At 48.7% G+C, this 18156-nt stretch overlaps 4 protein-coding genes across 4 annotated transcripts; 1 reads left to right on the top strand and 3 right to left on the bottom strand.

Moving 5' to 3' along the window:
• Positions 1–1633: 1633 nt before the first annotated feature.
• On the bottom strand, positions 1634–2293 carry N7446_011867 (uncharacterized protein; the record flags this gene model as incomplete). Its single annotated transcript, XM_058520609.1, has 1 exon — positions 1634–2293. One exon carries the CDS (start codon positions 2291–2293, stop codon positions 1634–1636), a length of 660 nt encoding a protein of 219 aa, XP_058366895.1.
• Positions 2294–7820: 5527 nt separating this feature from the next.
• On the bottom strand, positions 7821–8726 carry N7446_011866 (uncharacterized protein; the record flags this gene model as incomplete). The annotated part of the gene is made up of 2 exons (XM_058520608.1): positions 7821–8233; positions 8294–8726. The coding sequence occupies 2 exons, from the start codon at positions 8724–8726 to the stop codon at positions 7821–7823; spliced, it is 846 nt and encodes a 281-aa protein (XP_058366894.1).
• Positions 8727–9485: 759 nt separating this feature from the next.
• N7446_011865 (uncharacterized protein) lies at positions 9486–10135 on the top strand (the record flags this gene model as incomplete). The annotated part of the gene is made up of 2 exons (XM_058520607.1): positions 9486–9953; positions 10019–10135. 2 exons carry the CDS (start codon positions 9486–9488, stop codon positions 10133–10135), a joined length of 585 nt encoding a protein of 194 aa, XP_058366893.1.
• Positions 10136–10377: 242 nt separating this feature from the next.
• On the bottom strand, positions 10378–10617 carry N7446_011864 (kinase-like domain-containing protein; the record flags this gene model as incomplete). The annotated part of the gene is made up of 1 exon (XM_058520606.1): positions 10378–10617. One exon carries the CDS (start codon positions 10615–10617, stop codon positions 10378–10380), a length of 240 nt encoding a protein of 79 aa, XP_058366892.1.
• Positions 10618–18156: the final 7539 nt, after the last annotated feature.

Raw genomic sequence — 18156 nt, 5'->3', positions numbered from 1 at the left:
CGAGTGTACGGTTGAGACAGATGGTCAATTAGGATCGTCATCATACCAGCTTACCAACTAGATCACTGCCAATTCTGTTCTGCAATGCAGTCACCAACACGCCATGTTGTATCCATGTTCGTCGCACTCTCCGGCTGTCGCTTCGAGAAGTTGCGCTGGATGCACCGGGCAAGTTCACAGGACGGCAAAGGCGCGTGACGAGCCCACTTGTGACAAGAAATTGCAGAGTCCCCTATTGGGAGCCTGCTCCGTGTAGAGGCACTCTGTTGTTGAGGATGTGAAGGCGGTGAGGTGGAGGGGGTAAGAGGCGATGGAGCGCGTCGGCCCCTTGGTCTTATCTGACTCGGCGGGAATAGGTTACTCGCCACAGCACTTTTCGAGGTTGGTGATGGGCTGCTCCTACAACAGCATGAAGATGTCAGTGGGGTTCGTGTCTGGGGCACAGACTTGGCGCAAAATCAAAACCGGCGCAGCAGGATGCGCGATATTCCACTCACCTCATCGTGCACAACGTACGTCTGGGGCTTATGCGTCCTGTCGTTGACCCACAGCCCTGGTCTGCAGAATTTCAGGACATGCTGCATGATTTGAAGTGACAGGGCCAGAAATGGTGTGTAAGCCATGACCGCGTGGAGCACTGACGGAGTGCTGGTTCGGGCTCACTTTGGCGCGCTGTCAACTGTTTCCTGTCCATCATTAGCTTTTCGGTCGGCGAGACAATAAGTGACTTACATGTTCTGAAAGAAGACACCGGAAAGGGTTCCGTGGCTTTGCGCATGCATTGGACGGATGGATCTTTCTTTCGCATTGTCTTTGAAGTCAGTCCAGTTTCGGAAAGGGTCGCGCTGAAATCTACATACCTGTATGGAAATTGCTCTTTTGCATCGATATTCAGGGGCGGAACAGTGGTCCGCTGCTATTGTGGACAGATGTTCGCATACTTTGAACAGCTAACCCAAATCTGCTTCTTTGATCGGCTGGCATAGGTGGCATAGTGGATCTGGTGGGAATCACTTTCTCACAAGCACTTTCTAGCTTGTCGGCCCACGATGTATCCATAGATGTCAGTACAGTGGAAATCCAGTAGGGTTGAAGGGAAGAACTTATCAGGTGCCTCAAACCGAGGGCCTGCTCGACTTTACACAGCAAGTGACAGTATTGTGGAACGAATTGCTGAGGGGAGAGGACGTATTTATAGGCTTGTAGGCTCCTGTCGCGCACGTGCTCTGCTAGGGAGCAAACGTTGGACACGATGCCTATCCTAAGTGCAACCCATACCTTCGTTCTACCGCAACTATTTGCGGCAAAATCCTTGGTGTCATTTTAGATGCCCAGCGAGAAGAATGTGCTAGAGTCATGTTGTGAATGAGTCAAGTGAGTCGGTTAAGAAATGTTGGGGCACTGTTGAATCTACGGTCTTAATACTGAGGCAATGGAAGCTGTTCATTCTTTGATTTTACCAAGAGCCCTCACATTTTCGTCCAAGGAACATGGAGATTTTCTGACCTCACTCGAGTATATACGGGAAGGGTGTCCAAAGGTATTTTCATTCATCTTTTCTTTGATAGCCTAAGATTGTATCCTCGGATATTCTTCATATCGATTGATTTCATAGCTTCTTGCTCATGGAGTATCACGCTCTCCATTCGGTTTCCCAGTTGTCTCCGAAATCGCTCGACCACAGAACCTGTATCTCATCGCGGATGTCCTCGGTGACATCCTCCCATTCTCCGTCCATATTCTCCAACATGTCAGCACCTACAATGTCGAACTCATGGCCAGCCCATTCTCCCTTGGTCAAATATCCTCCCCCCGCAATGCTAGTTGAACTATCAGACGACCAACAGATACGCATCAGAACTATGTGGCCAAGAGTGGTTCCGGATGGCAACTTGTCCTCGAAGACATATTGACTGGTAGTCAAGTTCCTCAGGAGTCGAATTTTGGGATTGACAGATTCTTCCATGGCCGTGAGAGTCGCTGCCTCCCCTTCTTCTTCGTAAGACCATAGTTCAAACTCCTCCTCAACGACATCATAGCGGAGAAGCTTGGATGTTGCATCGCTCTCGGCGGAAATCAAGTGGAGTTTGTCTTGTTGAATCGTGGCAGGGAGATCGTCTGGATTTAAGCAATCTCCGATACAGATGAGCCGAGTGCCAGCCCACTCGTGTTCAATCAGGTCACACAGTATGTTGGCCCATGACGAAAAAAGCAACTCTGATAGCTTTCCACCACATGACTGTGTTGTGTACTCGCGTCTGGATGGGCAAACCACCTGCCAGTATTGGCCCATTGTTTCTTCAAAGAAAAGGATAGGATGGAATTCGTGGAAGTGGAGGCCGTCAACGGATTAGAGCAAAGTTGAATGCTCGAATATGCTAATATTGGATGTAGCGGGAAGATGGTACACTTGTAATATGGCTTGTCTGGCGAGGCGCTTGACCTTTATATGTTGGTCACAATGGCGCCACTTGGCCCTGAGACAAGAAACAGAGGTCGCAGGAGTTAGGTGGTTCGGTTTTCGTATGTCCGTCATATTAGAGATTCAGGTTCGATGCATAACTCCCAGGAATGGGTGGGTGTTTCCTGGGAACACTATAGCCGTATGTCAAGGATATACATGAAGCATACGGAACGATGGAGATATGATCTGCGCGGGACACACATGGTGTACATGGGTTCCCCTGAACGCGAGGAAGCTACCTTTCTTTTGCTTCCTCGCGCTACGTCTTGTATCTAGAGTCGACTATAGCTTTATTTAATATTGATTACTGATCTAAATACGCTGTCCTCATCTACGGATACGTGAGACCCTCACACTCTGGCGTCTAGCTCCCGGGAACGCCAAATCACTTCCTGGCTATGTCGATAGCCTGGAAACCGAATCTATCTTGGTACCCACTTTCATCTAGCGTCATAAGAGTAGATCATAACCTATCACGCGCTTCCGAATTCCATAGGCAACCCAGAATTTCACCCAGCATATGTCGACTTTGCTGCTCACCGCAGTAGCCAGTCTGTTCGCCACTCCCTGGTCACCGCGATGGACAGTCACAGGTGCAGCTGATTGCAGCAGTGGTCTGGAATGATATCCCTTCATGCAGGCCACTGATCGGCTGTATACAGCGCATACTGCATGTGAATGCATTCTTCGACGTACCGACTGTTTCAAGGAAGTGTTCCATGCCAGCCACGCAGCCATGTAGGTAAGGAGCCCACGGCGATGGCATATAAAGCTGGCGAGAGAACGCTGCAGTGATTCCCCAACACCACCCACAATCCGAAGCATTTTCTGCCTTTGACGACCACCTCAATAACAACCATGCTGCCTTGGAATCCGTTTCTTGTTTGTGAGATAGAGGTCAGCCCCAATGGCGGTCCTGGCTCTTGTTGCGGGACGACGAAAAAAGGCGAGCCGTGCAAAAACTCGATCAAAGTTGGAGACACCAAGATCGGCCATCAAAAGTTGACCACTCTCGCCAGAGAGCCATTTGACTTGTCATCGTTGCAGTCGAAGCTCTGTGATGTCGCCAGAGACTTCCTCTGCGCGAGATGGCACCGGCAACGGCAGGCCGACCAAGTTGGCCAGCAGTGGTATGAAGCTGCAGTCCGCAACCAGGCGCGAGTACCACATGGCTCCAGAATGGCCTCTCCATCAGTTGTTGTACATTCAGGCCAGCGTCAGACATCGTCAGCCTCCAGGCGACGCCCTGCATCAGACAACACTGGCCCGTCACCTCCTCACAGGCTCAGACAAAACCCGCCGGTGCGGCTTTCAACCAACCCCGAGCCAGTGCAGCCATTCTATCCATTTGTGACTTCTGCAACGCTGCGGACGAACAATGTTCCATGGCGCGTTTCGCCGACCCGACCAGCCATCCTCTCATCGGCAACTAATATCCGGGCGGGTGTCCAAGACTTGACGCTGCAGAGTCTCAGGCCAAGCCAAGCGGTCGACAGCATCCACGTCGACAGCATCTACTGTGTGTTCTGCCAGACTGAGGATGAAGACCATGCGGACGAGAGCGTGATCTTGCACTGCGGTCAGTGCACATCGCTCTGTCATCTGTCATGCGCCGAAGAATGGTTGGAAAAGCGAGATACAGGGTTTGGCACGTCATGCTGTGTGTGGTAAGTGTGGATGACCTTATTTCTGAGACGACCAAGATACTGATGACCGCAGCCGAAACGAAGGAGCCCTAGATGCCATCATTCGCCCCTTACGAATCCCCTCGTCGGATGCCGAGACATATTCCGTCCACACGGCAAGCGATCCATCTCCCACTGGTGGGCCCCGTCGCTCAGCCAGACTAGCAGGAACTCATCTACTGCGGCAACCTTCCACCGCTGCACCGCTTCGCCGATCGGCACGACTCAATTCCACTCAGCGTAGGTGATCACAGGTTACAGCCGTTATAGCCGTGATATACAATTTTGAAGCAAATTAGCAAGAAATGAAATACCGATGGTTAAACTCCGAAGTACAACGCGACCGTTTCATCTCGTAAGTGCTGGACACCAATACACCATAGCCAGTAGCTATTGACTGCTTCGGTGATTCCGAAAATGTCTGAGCTCGAAACTATAGTGGTAGATAAAAGTCTGTTTTCATGATACCTAACGGCGGTGACCAAAGAAACAGAGAAGGATTCATCTCAGTGGAGCCGTGTCGCGTGAAGGCGGGGATTGTTGGCAGAAAAGCCAAAGGCAAGAGACTGACAAACTCTCGTGCTTGTTAACTTACTCTGGGAACCAATATGTTGGCCCTGGGAACCTCAAAAGCATTTCTAGGAGCTGTTTATCCCCTAGGAAATACTCTTGAGATCCTGGGGCTGTTTCTATTCTTAGGAAAACGAGATCTACCCCTGGGACCTTCGCCTTACGTTCCTGACTGAATACGGAACTGGCTCTGGGAATACATTGACCAGATTCGGGAGTTGTGGAGCCCCTGGGAGCTTACTTTATGGTCCTAGAGTCAATAGCTTCCCTTCCGAGATCGTCGAAAGCCCTCACAAAACACCTTCACCAACCCTGCGCACAACTCTGCGTCGTTGGATCCCCTCAGCCTCTCCTTCGCTCTGCCCTTCTCACCCTGATCACACACTAACCAAAATCAAAATCATATAGTATCCACATGCTTCCATTGATGCCTCACACCCCCTTCACCCGCCGCAAGGAGTTCGTCCGCCAAGAATGGAACGCCATGTTCTCAGCCAATGCCTCCACACCTGCCGACAAGGTCGAGGGTGGATGGAAGGGCGTGCTATACGCCAACCTAGCCCTCATTGATCCCAAAGCCGCCTGGAAGAGGCCAAATCATCGCCCCAGGAGTCAACAAGTCGTCAACAGGAACGCGGCTTTGATTCCTTGAGGTCGGGATAGCAGACCTCAGATGCTACATCGAGTTTCCTGGGGGGTAGGTGGCTCCTAGAAGCTGCTTCTTTGCTCCCAAAAACATTTCAGAGGCTTCCGGGAGCAAGAGAACCCCCAGGGTCAAGGCGTGTGCTCCTAGCTCTAATAGAGCCGTCACCATGAATGTACCCGGTTTCGTAGTAGTGATGATCGGATATTAAGACGAGCGCCTTGTTACATTGAGAGTTCGAAAGTCTCATGGTGGCCACGTGCGGCCGGTTAGATATCCTCGCTTCGCAATCGAAATTCTGCAGCTCAGCTGCAGCTGTAAAGAGAAACCCCAAAGCAATTTGTGTTACACCTCTAGCTTCAACAACACTGGATTTCACCCTTTCGTAGCACCATTTGCCATTATACGCCCTTCGAAGTGAAAGCCGAGAGGTTAAAAAAGTAAAAGTGAGTCAGAGCGGATTGCGCTGTGATGGTTGTGACAGCAAAGAATTGATGAGAGGACTCAATGCCTCATAGTTCTGTGAATTTGGATATCGGCTAAGTTCGACTCTGCAGGGTCATCAGATAGAAGCTATATACTGATTGTACAGGCTTATCTGGACGACGCTCGTTAATGATACGATTCAACGCGTTGATTTAGCCCCCAGAACTCGCACTACTAACTCCCAGGGAGACTTCACGGAGAATGAGAAGGATATTCCTCATTACATATATATCCTCACATTTCCCATCCCTTTGATTATATAGTATCAGAGGCTTTCAACCTTCCTCATGTCTTCGGAGGCACTAATTATAGCAAGAAACATGACCTCAGGAAGTTTGGGAGAGTCGGAACCCGGGGCAAGACATGGTATGCATACCCTAGAGAGTTATAACGTTCCATCCTAGCCTGAAATTGAGAAGACGGGAGAAGCGCAGAGTTGCTTTGGGATCTAAAGGACTACTGGTCTTTCTTCGCCAAGTTGAGGGACGCGTATCGACTAATCAAATTGACACGCAAATTTCTGCTTTCACCCGCGGTAATTTCCCAGCGCCCAAAAAATATCGATGGGGTTAAAGCTGCGGTGAAAACCTTCCGTCTTGATTCATAAAAATGGAACGTTAAGCACCGAAGAGCACAGTACAAGACGCAAGATTGTATACTGTATGGTCGCTACGCTGAGTTAATGAACTACGTTGAGCGTTGGCAGGTGAGGGATCTAAGATAGCCTTGGATGAAACTATCTAAGTTACTGACTTTGTGAAGATTATCAATTTCCTGTCACGGGTCCAGCAAGAGAAATGAGTCGCGTAGATGGAAAAACGAAAGAGGAAGGAAGTTCACTGCTCTTGGCCAAATGATAGATTGGACGTCGCGCGATTATTTCGCCGCTGCCACGAATGCACTCAGGAAGCTATTGATGCTTTCGCCAATGGTGGGTAGGATTTCGAATTTTCTGGGTCCCGATAATCCTAATCCAGCCCATAGCGAGTTGGATGTATTTGATGGCAAGCTAGGGATTTATTAGATCTTTGCCTCACGATGAGAATTTTCATAGCTTACTCACGCTAGTATAACCTTTCCGAGTTGTAGGATTGACAACAGCGCAGCAAAGCATCTATGACTGGATTGTCAGAGTGGACAGTGCATCTTGAGATATTCTCGGAAAATGTAAGACCCGTTCCGGCAGTATCCGTCATTTATATGTTTATCTGGAGAGCATTCCTACAGGCACTACGTGCCCTTTTCCATTCAATAATACACGCCGTAGCTATCCACCAGGCTTTGCGAAGCTTCATCTTTGCACCGATACTGCCAATGGCCCTCAACCCAATTTGACTATCGATGAAATCGCCCAAGAATCAAAGGAATAGAGATCTGCGGGCGCAGCATGCGGTATGCAGAACAGGGGACTACAGTTGAGATTCGTCGTCAGAGATACCAATATTTCTACGATGTGAGAAAGAGCTTATAGAATATCGAGCGACCAAAAGCTGCAGTGGCACGCGCATGAATAGTCACCATGGACAGCCACATCTGGATCTTATCACTGCCAGGGATCGCGGTTGCTTGGGATTGACCACTAGGCTACATTGTAACAAGCCAAGAAGGCACAATGTTTGGTCATCCAGTAGCGAATTGGACGTGCACGGTGCCTCTGGCGCTCTGCCAAAAAATGTCTATCCTGAGACTTTTAAAGAATGATCTCTCATAGGATAATAAACACTGCACACGCAGTAAAATTGACTGTCTAATATTTCATAAGCAACTTGCATACTTCGAAAGGTTGGCATAGAAAATTATCTATTATAACGCTGGTGAGTTATTGCGAAGCTGGAGAAGGGAAGGGTGGGGGCTGCGCGCTTGGGCAGCTGGCAGGTTCGGTGCAAACCCGGAGAACCCATTGAAAACGCTTGACGCACATGATTTAAGAGCAGCAATCACGGCCGCTTTGACTCACAAAGCCCACTTCTATTTAGATGCCCTTAGATAACACAAACCAAAGCCAAGGGTGGTAGTATTTCTCATCATCCATAGGATCCAGGATCATCGGCAGATATTTCATGTGCCATTCTTCTTGAAGAGCATCATCAAAGTACTCTGGATCCACTCTCACTCGTCGTGCTTTACAATATTCCCAGTACGCAGGATACCACCCAGCCTGACCCCAGTCAATGATCGCTGCTACTTGTGGATTCGACCCAGGCGATAGAAGGATGTTGGGTGGGGCAAAATCGCTGTGAGTGAAGATGATAGGCACTTCGCTGTCGATCTCAATCCCACAAGCATCTTGAAAGAGTTGGATGGCGTTCACACCTTGAAATGGACCTGCAAGTTCTGGGTGGGCATCGAGGAATGCCTCACTCAGTGGTTGCTTACCGAAACTGCCTGTAGAGTATATTTCAGATTAAGGTTGTTTATGTATTAAATCCGAGGGAATGCACGTACCGATATAACAGTCCTGCTTGTCCTGCGTTAAGGCCCTCCATGTTTTCACAATATATTGAAGTTGTTCGCAGACGGCCCGTCTCTCAGCCTCATCCATGCCTCTCCATCTCTCTTGCAAAGTCTCACCCTCAATCAAGGACATGTAGATAAAGACCTGTCCTTCATCCTCGGTCCATCCAAAAATCTCAGGAGTAGGTACCTGTCCTTGTAGTTGCTCGCGTATTCTCATTTGAGTTTGAGCCTCAATCACGGTCACGTCGGCTCCGTACTTAACCACCAGTCCAAGAGACGGTATCTTGACAGGAGGGGGACGGTTGAAATTTGTGGCGTAAAGATTGCCAGAATTTTTGTTGATGGCTCTTATTTCAACTGGCGCAGGGAGTGCAGAGGCTCGTCTCTCTTTGAAAAAGCTAGACTCGGGAAAGATATTCATGTTACGACGGGTGAATGGGGTTCTAACCCATTGCTTGATTTCGAAGTATCAGGGGTCGAGATGAGATATTGAGGAACGTGACAGTCAGGCTGGGAAAAGAATAGTCGTGACGGGCAGCGATTTGAGGAATGGGATCGCTCGATGACTAATGAAGTCAAGTGACCACGAACCAGAGGTACGGCGATTAACATAAACGAACCGCTGCTTGTAACGCTAGGAAGGAAAACTATTTGACGGAGCCAGAATAGATTTGGTTCATCAAATGCAGGAATGATTTCCAAAAATAGCTCGTCATCTAAAATGGTGCGAAACATTCTTTTTTTCCTTTTCCTTTATTCATCAGTTTCAGTAAGCGCCAGCTCCTGGGACTAGTACAGTATAGGGCCTGAGTACCAATGAAAATCGAGGGCAGTTCCTGGGCGGCGCTACAGCAAGTCACAACGTAGTACTACACTATGACCCCTGGCATTGTAATCGGAAATTGCTTTCATCGCCATCCAATCAATAGGATATTCATTTCGTCGCGCGCGTCTGCGACCGCCAAATGGAGGAATGAAGAGATGAAACGTGGGATTAACTATGCACCACATCTATCCTTAGCAAGTAACTTACAGACACGTAAGTAATAATACTTAAACGGCCCTTTCCATCGGATCGAGAGGCTTTAAACTCTGCATTCTAAATTTCTCGTCAATCCGCACACAGAATTGAGGAACATTCTTGTACCATAACATCTATCGAAAGAGCTGCCTTATCACCATGCCTTCCCCACCTATAACTATTGTCGCCCCACCACCTCCTCCACCTCCGCCGGCCGTCATGGCCCCCACTTCTCTGGCCTCTAAGCCGCCGCAGGTGGCCCCGACAGGACCCATCGATGCCTTTATGGTCGAGCTGTTGATCTATAACGGCTCGCCCTTCAAAGATCACTGGGGGTACTGGGTACGCTCACACACCAGTCCGGACATTGGCGTTATGATACACGCGACCGGTGATGTGAGGAATGGGTTTGTATTCGAAATCAAGCGCAGCCATGACTTGCAAAAAACCCCCAATCGTCCAACCATGAGAGTCCCGCTGCAATGGGTCGATGGGAAGTACTTTGATGAGAAGGCTATGCTCAACAACGGCGAACGAAAAATCGAAAATGTGCCTGTCTGTCCCTTCGAGACCAGTGCTTATAAAGTGAAAGTTCCGGGGAAGTCTCTGAATACAACCAGTAGCGCGGTGAGTTCTATAAATTGCGAGAAATCTGTCTTATATGACGACTAACAATTTCAGGCCACACCCAGCAGGAAATCACCCAGAAGAACTGTCAGACATGGATTGTTGAATCTGCCGACCAACTCCTCAAGGATCATATTTTCAGCCGGGAAGTTGCCATCTATCTTCACGCGATTGAGCAGTAAACATTGGGAACGAGAGGTTGGAGGGGTTTGACTGCTGGATCATCGCGTGCATGTATCTAGACACCATGCTTCTTCTCTCTTTTTCTTACTCTTGAATGAACACCATCTCGCGCGGATTCGAGTCGGCTATGTTGACCTTCACAGCAACATATCGGCTCAGATGAGTATCTCGGGCAAGCCAAACAGTCGAATAGCTCCCAAAACCAAGTTTGTCTACAATATGATAACGGTCATGTAGCACGTCACCAATCATGATGGGATGGTCCCCCAGGCTGGTAACCTTCGAGTGTCTCCACACCCTTGATCCAGTTGTACTCGATGCGATAGTTCTCGGCCATTGTGGTGCCCAACCGGGTGAAAGGTCCTGAGTCGAGCTTTCGAGGACGGAAAAGGGATTGGTAAACTGGAAGTGAAGGACGAGATGAGACTAGTAGTATTGGAAGGTAGTCTAGTCTGGTAACCTTTTTGAAGCAGCGTGTCATAGTAGGTTATCGTGATTGTTCGGAGAAATTGACAAGGAAACGCCCTGGGAAGGGGGCGTGAACGCCGGATGTGTTCCGTTCCGTGTAATCACGTGACAGGAGCAATGTATGAGAAGGATTTCAAGGAAATGAGTTCACATAACCTGACATGAAGGCCAGCTATTGACAGCCTCACCTATTTCAAAATTGCCTTAGCTCGAAATAGTGCCGGTAGATAATAATTTTTTTTTCTCGTCATACCTAACCGCGGTGGCCAAAGAAATACAGATATGGATTCATCTCAGTGGGGCCGTGTCGCATGAAGACGGGATTGTTGGCAGAAAAAACACAACTCGGGGACTGGCGAGAGACTGACAAACTCTTGTGCTTCTTAACTTGACTCTAGGATCCTCAAAGCATTTCTAGGAGTGTGAAGGTCTCACGTATCCGTAGATGAGGACAGTCTTCCAGATGAGTAATCAATATTAAAAAAAGCTAACTATAGTCGACTCTAGATACAAGACGTAGCGCGAGGAAGCAAAAGAAAGGTAGCTTCCTCGCGTTCAGGGGAAACTCATATACACCATGTGGGCCTGAATCAGAATCAGATGTCTCTCCGTCACTGGGGTCGGTCGGAAGTTCTGAACTTGATGTGTAGTTGGCCTTAGGCCGATGCCGGATAAGTTTCTCGGGTATTCCTTGCCGATCGAAAAAGCTGATGAGAGAAAGCAACTGCGCTGCAGACGGCTTTGTTTGGCGTATATGATCAAATGATATTTGCCACGTCACCAGAATTGAGTTCTTTGCTTCCCAGTCCCGGTAGAGGTGACCCGCCTCTTTTTTCAAAAGCTTTGTTGCTTCACGGTCACTCCCTAGGAAATCTTTCAAGTATTGTGATACCGAAGACCGAGGCGCCCGATTTCGAATATAGCTAGCGGCCTGTACGATCGCTAGCGGCATGGACTCTAACGCGTTCACTAACTGTCGACTCTCTTGGCTCTCTCCTGGTTGTTCAAGCTTTCTTTGGAGAAGCTCTAGCGCTTCGGACTTTTCCATGGGTTTAACCTCAATGAGGTCGCTGTGATGGACCATCTTCAACGCAACCTCTCTAGTCCGGCTCGTGATGATGATAGAGCCATTCCGGCTTCTAGGAACGTATTCTAAGAGTGGTTTTGTCGAGGCGATCGTTGAGCCGCTCATCGGATCTCGCTTGCCCGCCCCCGGAACCGAGCAAAGAAGCTGATCGTCATCGACATTATCAAGGACACAAACCCAATTTCCTATCTTTTCATCCCGGAGCCAGTTTTCCACCAGTCTAAATATGTTAACTTTAGCATCTTGACGACCCGGGATTTTAACCTGGTCCGCGAAGTCCCGGAAACTTTGCTCAAATCGGGCTTCATTACTCGCATGGACCCAGAAAACCCATGTTGCCGGTGATTTGGATCGGACTTGGTAGGAGTATTCGATCGCAAGTTGCGATTTTCTTCGAGTTGTCAGCAATAGACCACGTAAGAGCCGCAATACCATTACCCAACACCGCCGAGGCCAATCAGCGCTATTCTCGAGCCCGCGACCGAGTTCTTACTATAGATCTGATCAAGCAGTGTCTCGGACGGACAAAATCTGGGTCGCGCGTGAATGGCACAGTTGACAAAGGGCTGGGCGGAGTTTCTGGCCGCTCTAGAGGGAAGCGGCAATCAGCAGTCGGTCTCGACCTTGTTTGGTTCCGTTCCTGACTTACCCGGTGGCAGATGAAAGTCTGCCGTGAATGTGCCATAATTGATTCCCACCTGGGCTCCATAATTGACACCAGAGTGACTTGTCGACGCCATGGTCGTATAAATTTGCCTGTCTGTAGTTCATTACAAGCTCTTCTCAGGCTCTCAACTGAAGGAGGGGTACGTCATCAGGTGACTCGGCTCCGCGGTGCTAAGACAGGAGACCAGATTTGCAGGCCACCCACGTCGAGCCGTGGGGCAGGACTAGCACCTTCCCAGGAACTGGATCGACCCGAGCCAGAACACTCAGATTAAGCGCAGCACGCGATAATCAGCCAGGTCCCGCGGGGTGAAAAGCATGCTTTGACAGTATCAATTCGAGAGCTTATTGCTGCCGGCTTTTTCAAGTACATGATGGATACTTTGAGATCGCATTTTGTTGTTGCTGTGGTGAACGTATGGTTTTCCAGCCAAGCAACCACTTTTTTCGAGGTCCGCAGCTTTGAGATGGGCCCCCAAGCTCCCAGGAACTGCGAGATCGCCCATGTCACGTGCATTTCCTAATAGCCAGCATCCCCCAGAATTTTCACCTAAATTCATTTTACCTGCTCACTGAGCAGAGGGGTGAGCAAGGGTGAGCAGATGGAGTCGCTCCCTATCCAACCCCCTCCCGGCGGTCGACCACTGCCTCTGCCAAAGCTCTCCTACATCAACGTCCAGACTTCTCTTCGCAATATGGCGCCAAGACTCCCTCTCTCAAAGCTTGAAATGATCCAGCACATGATATTGAGCAAATCACTGACTGCCTCGCAAATGGCCAAAGCTGCTGAATGTAGTAAGCGTTCCATCATCAACATCAGCAACAATCTCCGCCAGTTCGGAAATGTTAGAGCACCCCCAACTCGAGTCGGTCGACGACGAAGCATAACTCCTCCGATGATAGAAGCACTGTGTGATCGCCTCCTCGAAAAACCCGGGCTATATGTGGATGAGATGACAGTCTTCTTATGGGACGAGTTCCGTGTCCAGGTCACAAATTCAAGCCTCAAAAGGGCTCTCGCTTCGGTGGGTTGGTCGAAGAAGGTGGCTCGGCAAAGAGCAAAGGAACAGAATGCGGATTTACGTGATTATTATATGCATAACCTGTCGGACTTTCAGTCGTATCACTTGGTTTATGTGGATGAGTCTGGATGTGATAAACGAATTGGGTTCAGACGGACAGGCTGGTCTCCGTTAGGCACAGCACCATTGCAGATAGCCAACTTCCATCGTGACCAGCGGTACCAGATACTGCCCGCATATTGCCAAGATGGGATTGTGCTCTCTCGTATATTTCAGGGATCCACGGATGCTGCAGTCTTCGAGGACTTCATTGATCAGCTTCTTCGGCATTGTGGAAGATGGCCTGAGCCTAAGTCCGTTCTAGTCATGGACAACGCATCTTTTCATCGTTCTGATCGTATCGAGGAAATGTGCATTGAAGCAGGAGTAAAACTAGTGTATCTGCCGCCTTACTCACCTGACTTGAATCCTATCGAGGAGTTCTTCTCAGAATTGAAAGCATTCATTCGACGGAACTGGGCGCGGTATGAAGAAGACTCAGAACAAGGTTTTCAAACTTTCCTCGAGTGGTGTATTGAGGTGGTTGGATCTCGAAAACAGAGTGCTTTAGGTCATTTCCGACATGCTGGCGTGGTCATTGACCCTCACAAATATAAGCATTTGAAGGGTGATAGCGCTGGGTCGTAACATCATATATATACACCAAAAGTTACCAAAATTGCTCAATTCCCTGCTAGCCCTAAGTTCTGTGTTCCCACATTTGTGGCCTAGTCATTAACTGAAGGAGTTGCATCAAATAGAATTGATTAAGAGTCAACCTAGTGTCTATACTAACGCCTTCTTACGCCTTCCTGCACGTTCAAGCTGCGGCCTGCGTAGCTTGGTCAACCGGCGAGACATCTCTCACACACTTAACCCATTCGCCAATATCTCTCACGAATTGGCGTGCGATACCTACCATAATCCCTTTGTCGATGAAGAATGACGGATCTTGGTCCTCATGGATCATTCTAAGGTCTAAACCATTGGCCAACGCCACATTGCATGTTTGCCGAAATTGGGCTTTCAAGCTGTCGTCACTGACATTTGCTTCATGCCATGCGCTGTAGTCTCTGACAGCCACGTCTCGTAGTCCAGGAATAATGAGGTCATTCATGACTTGGCCTTTTAGTGGCATAGGCATGGTTGAGGCCGCGGTTGGGTTGGACTCTTCTGACTGAGGGAAAGGTTGCATCCCATTGAAATTGATACTTATAGGAAGACAGCTTCCTGTGCCGCCGACCATCTTGTTGTTCTTGGATTGTTGGCTCTCTAGTCTGTGCCGCTCTTCCATATATAGCTCTTCACGAAAATTGTCCGGAACGTCCTCATGAGACTGTAAGGTGGCGCCTTTCTCCACAAAGGCGATTAGACGCTTTAAATGATGGCTCCTCAATCCATAGTGTTTTTTCCCGGGTGGGTCTTGCCAGCAATGTGGGCCAAGGTGGCATGAGGAGGATGGGCAACGCATCAGGTTGTAAACACTCCACCAAACTGATTCTTGCCCAGATGCGTTTTCTTCGGCGTCCAATTGGGCGTCTCGCTCATTGAGCATTCGTTTGGTGACCGATGACCTTCCTCTTTTTTCGACCCTACCTGAGGTAGTTTTGGAGAGACGGTCGTCCTCCACATTTTTAAAGGTGATACTCAACCTCAGTTTCTTGCCTCGACGACAAAGTTCACCCCACCTAAGAAGCTGCTTTTCCACAGCAGTCCAGTCGATGTCGAGATGATCAAATCGTTTCGTCAGGTCGCGTTGGGAGCGATCATTCACCGACACAACGATCGTGGTGTCGTCCGACTTTACCCTTCCTTTACCGGGGATCTTTCCTTCTAATAACTTCTCCAACTTACCCTTCAGGGTCATCTGCCAGTAAGCGCTCGGAGCCAAGGCTACGTCCTCTTCTGTATCTCGTGAGAGGACTTTCTTATTCACCGCGACTTTCCACTCTATCGTATACAGACCATACTTTCGGGCCCGACCGACTGTACCAGGGGGACCTCTCTGTATGACTGGAACCTGTATCTGTGGACCGACTGTACCAGGAGGTACTTCCCGATCTTGAGAAAGAGAGAAGATTGCTGTGATATATAACTGTTGTGTGTACAGTCAACTCTCGCTTATACCACAGCATACTATCCAAGCCAAATTACGTGGTATAATTGAGTTGTGTTTTGGTGAGAGGATGACATAATATTTGACAAGCTAACTCTAAGCCCTAATACCTATTTAGTCTTCCATCCCATCATCTGATCCAAAGTCACCTGACGTTTCTCATCAATCTGAATCCTGCCAAAGTCGCTGATTAAGCTCTCAATTTGTCTAATATGGTCCGAGGTACCCTTTTCTTTGCTACAAACCCATAGTAGGATATCCTGGAGGCTGTCCAATATAGCAGAATTAGACAGAAGCTCAGGTGGGGGCCCATCAATGTCAATATCCTGAATTTCTGAGGTTGTTGGGGCAATATATATATCTTGCTCATTGGTCTCATCTCGCCCTTCAGTCCCATCTTCTAACATGTCTTCGTCCGAAGGGTTCAAAAACTCGTCAAATGGCACAATATCTTTATCACCAAGCTTATCAATTGCTTGATTATATAGACTTTCAATCTCATCACTCAATCCGGGCTCGGAAAATAGTGCAGACTCAGGTGCGGACTCGGGCGCGGACTCAGGTATAGGTATAGACTTTGGACTAATCAAAGTACTTTGTTTAAAGCAATTGATAATCGTTTGGTCTGATACACTTGTTCTCCAAACTTGCGTTACCCAGGTAACAGTATAATAAATGCTCATTCTTTGTTTTGGGTCTATCCCACGATCAAGAAAAGCAATCATATAGCGCATCCATTTCTTCCGATAATGGTGCTTCAAGTTTTGGATAATACCTTGGTCCAAGGGTTGATAAATTGAAGTTGCGTTTGCTGGCAAAAAAACAACCGTAATCCGGGGTGGTGGTGGCGCTCGCTGGAGTCCAATAACATGTGGTGAAGCATTGTCTAAAAGGAGCAAAGCTTTCTTATCTAAGGGAATACGCCCATAGAAAGATCGCAACCAGTCCTCCATAATGTCATGACGCATCCATGCTGCCTTGTTGTGACGCCAAACACATCCCAGAGCTCGGAAATTAACCCCCGGAGTGCGCGAGGGGTTTTTGCTGTGCCAATCAACCATAAAGGGACTCGATCGGAACCATCCGCATTTGATGCAACAACAATAGTGATTCGTGTTTTATCAAGCTTTTTGCCAGCAATTTTTCCCTTTGAAAGACCACCATTTGGCATACGTCGCCAAAATAGGCCAGTTTCATCCATATTGTAGATTTCGGACGGTTTGAATTGATTGCAAATCGATTTGGTGCTTTTGATCTGATCATGTACCGAGGATGGGACTGAGGCAGCTTCTCCGTGGAAAGTATGATATTGAAGAGAGTGGCGTTGTTTGAAGCGAGTTAACCAACCCTCAGAGAATTGAGGTTTGGTCCGATCTTTGTATTCCGGTATTTGTCTCCAAAGCTCAGCTGCTTTAGTTTGGATCAAAGGGCCATTTATTGGTATTCCATTGCCAATATGGTTATCTGCCCAGTCATATAGCTTTTGGTCCAATAATGGCCAATGAGAGGATGAAGATCGTTTGTTTGCCCCTGCAGGGCCCGTATCAAGATAATTGTATTTGGATGAAAGGATCCTTGATATGGTTGACCGGTCAATCACTTGTTTGAATTGGTCCTCAAACCACTTAGCACATGCAGTCTGCGTGGGCTTTGGGCTAGTATTAGACCAAAATGCCCGTAGTGCCTGTTTCTGCGCGTCTGATATACCCAATTTGGTACGCTTTGGTCCCATTCTGACGCGCTTGGGTGGGGTCGGGAGGGTAGGAGAGCTTGTAGATTGAGGCATTCTGATTGGTTGATTGCGCTGACTAAGCAGATTTGAGAGGAAGAAAGTGTGGTAAAACAAAATGTGTTATATTCTGTCAATTTATATGGAAAAAACTGGAATGAAGGGGCCATCCAAGCAAGGGATGTGTTATTATCAAGAATGTGCAATATCCCACCGTGGTATAAGCGAGAGTTGACTGTACCGAGCGGGAACTAACCCCTGACCGATGACGGACCCACCCACGGGAGGGCCCGAGACACCTCCCACAAACACCCAAGGTACTACCACCAGCTTCATTGAGGAGGACCTCGAAACCAGGGCCACCATCGAGAGCCGGAAACGAACCCGGAGTGGAGATGCCTTCGCCCCGTCGGATCCAGCCGGCCGAATCACGACCAAGGAAGTGTGGAAACTGATCAGCACGCTGAAGGACGTTATCCGCCACCAAACAACGACCATCGCAGCCACCCAAAATGAACTTAGGAGATCAAACACAACCAGAATGTCCTCCAGGAACAGAACGAGAAACTCCACGAGGAAGTAAAAGCTTTGAGAGCACGGATTGAAAGTGCCCCGACAGTGTCTGCGACCAGGTCTTGGGCCGCAGTCGCAGCCAACGGTAGCAATGGCGCCTTCTCACTGGGAGCCCAACAACCCGAGAAAGAGCAAGACTGCGTCCGAATCAGCACCGAGAGAACACTTGTTGACCCAAGAGATCATAACAACGATGGAAACACGTTCGGGCGCTATCTTCCTACCGAGGCTGCCAACACACACATCCGCACAGCGTTACGGAACGACGCTGCGACGCAAGACGCCCAAGTAGCTGGCATCGGCACCACCAAAACTGGCTA

The sequence above is a fragment of the Penicillium canescens genome (assembly GCF_028828765.1).
Source record: "Penicillium canescens strain IBT 15451 chromosome Unknown utg000009l_segment0_segment0, whole genome shotgun sequence".
Lineage (NCBI taxonomy): Eukaryota > Fungi > Ascomycota > Eurotiomycetes > Eurotiales > Aspergillaceae > Penicillium > Penicillium canescens.
Note: the sequence above shows the minus strand (reverse complement) of the source record. Positions and strands in the feature narration are given on the sequence as shown.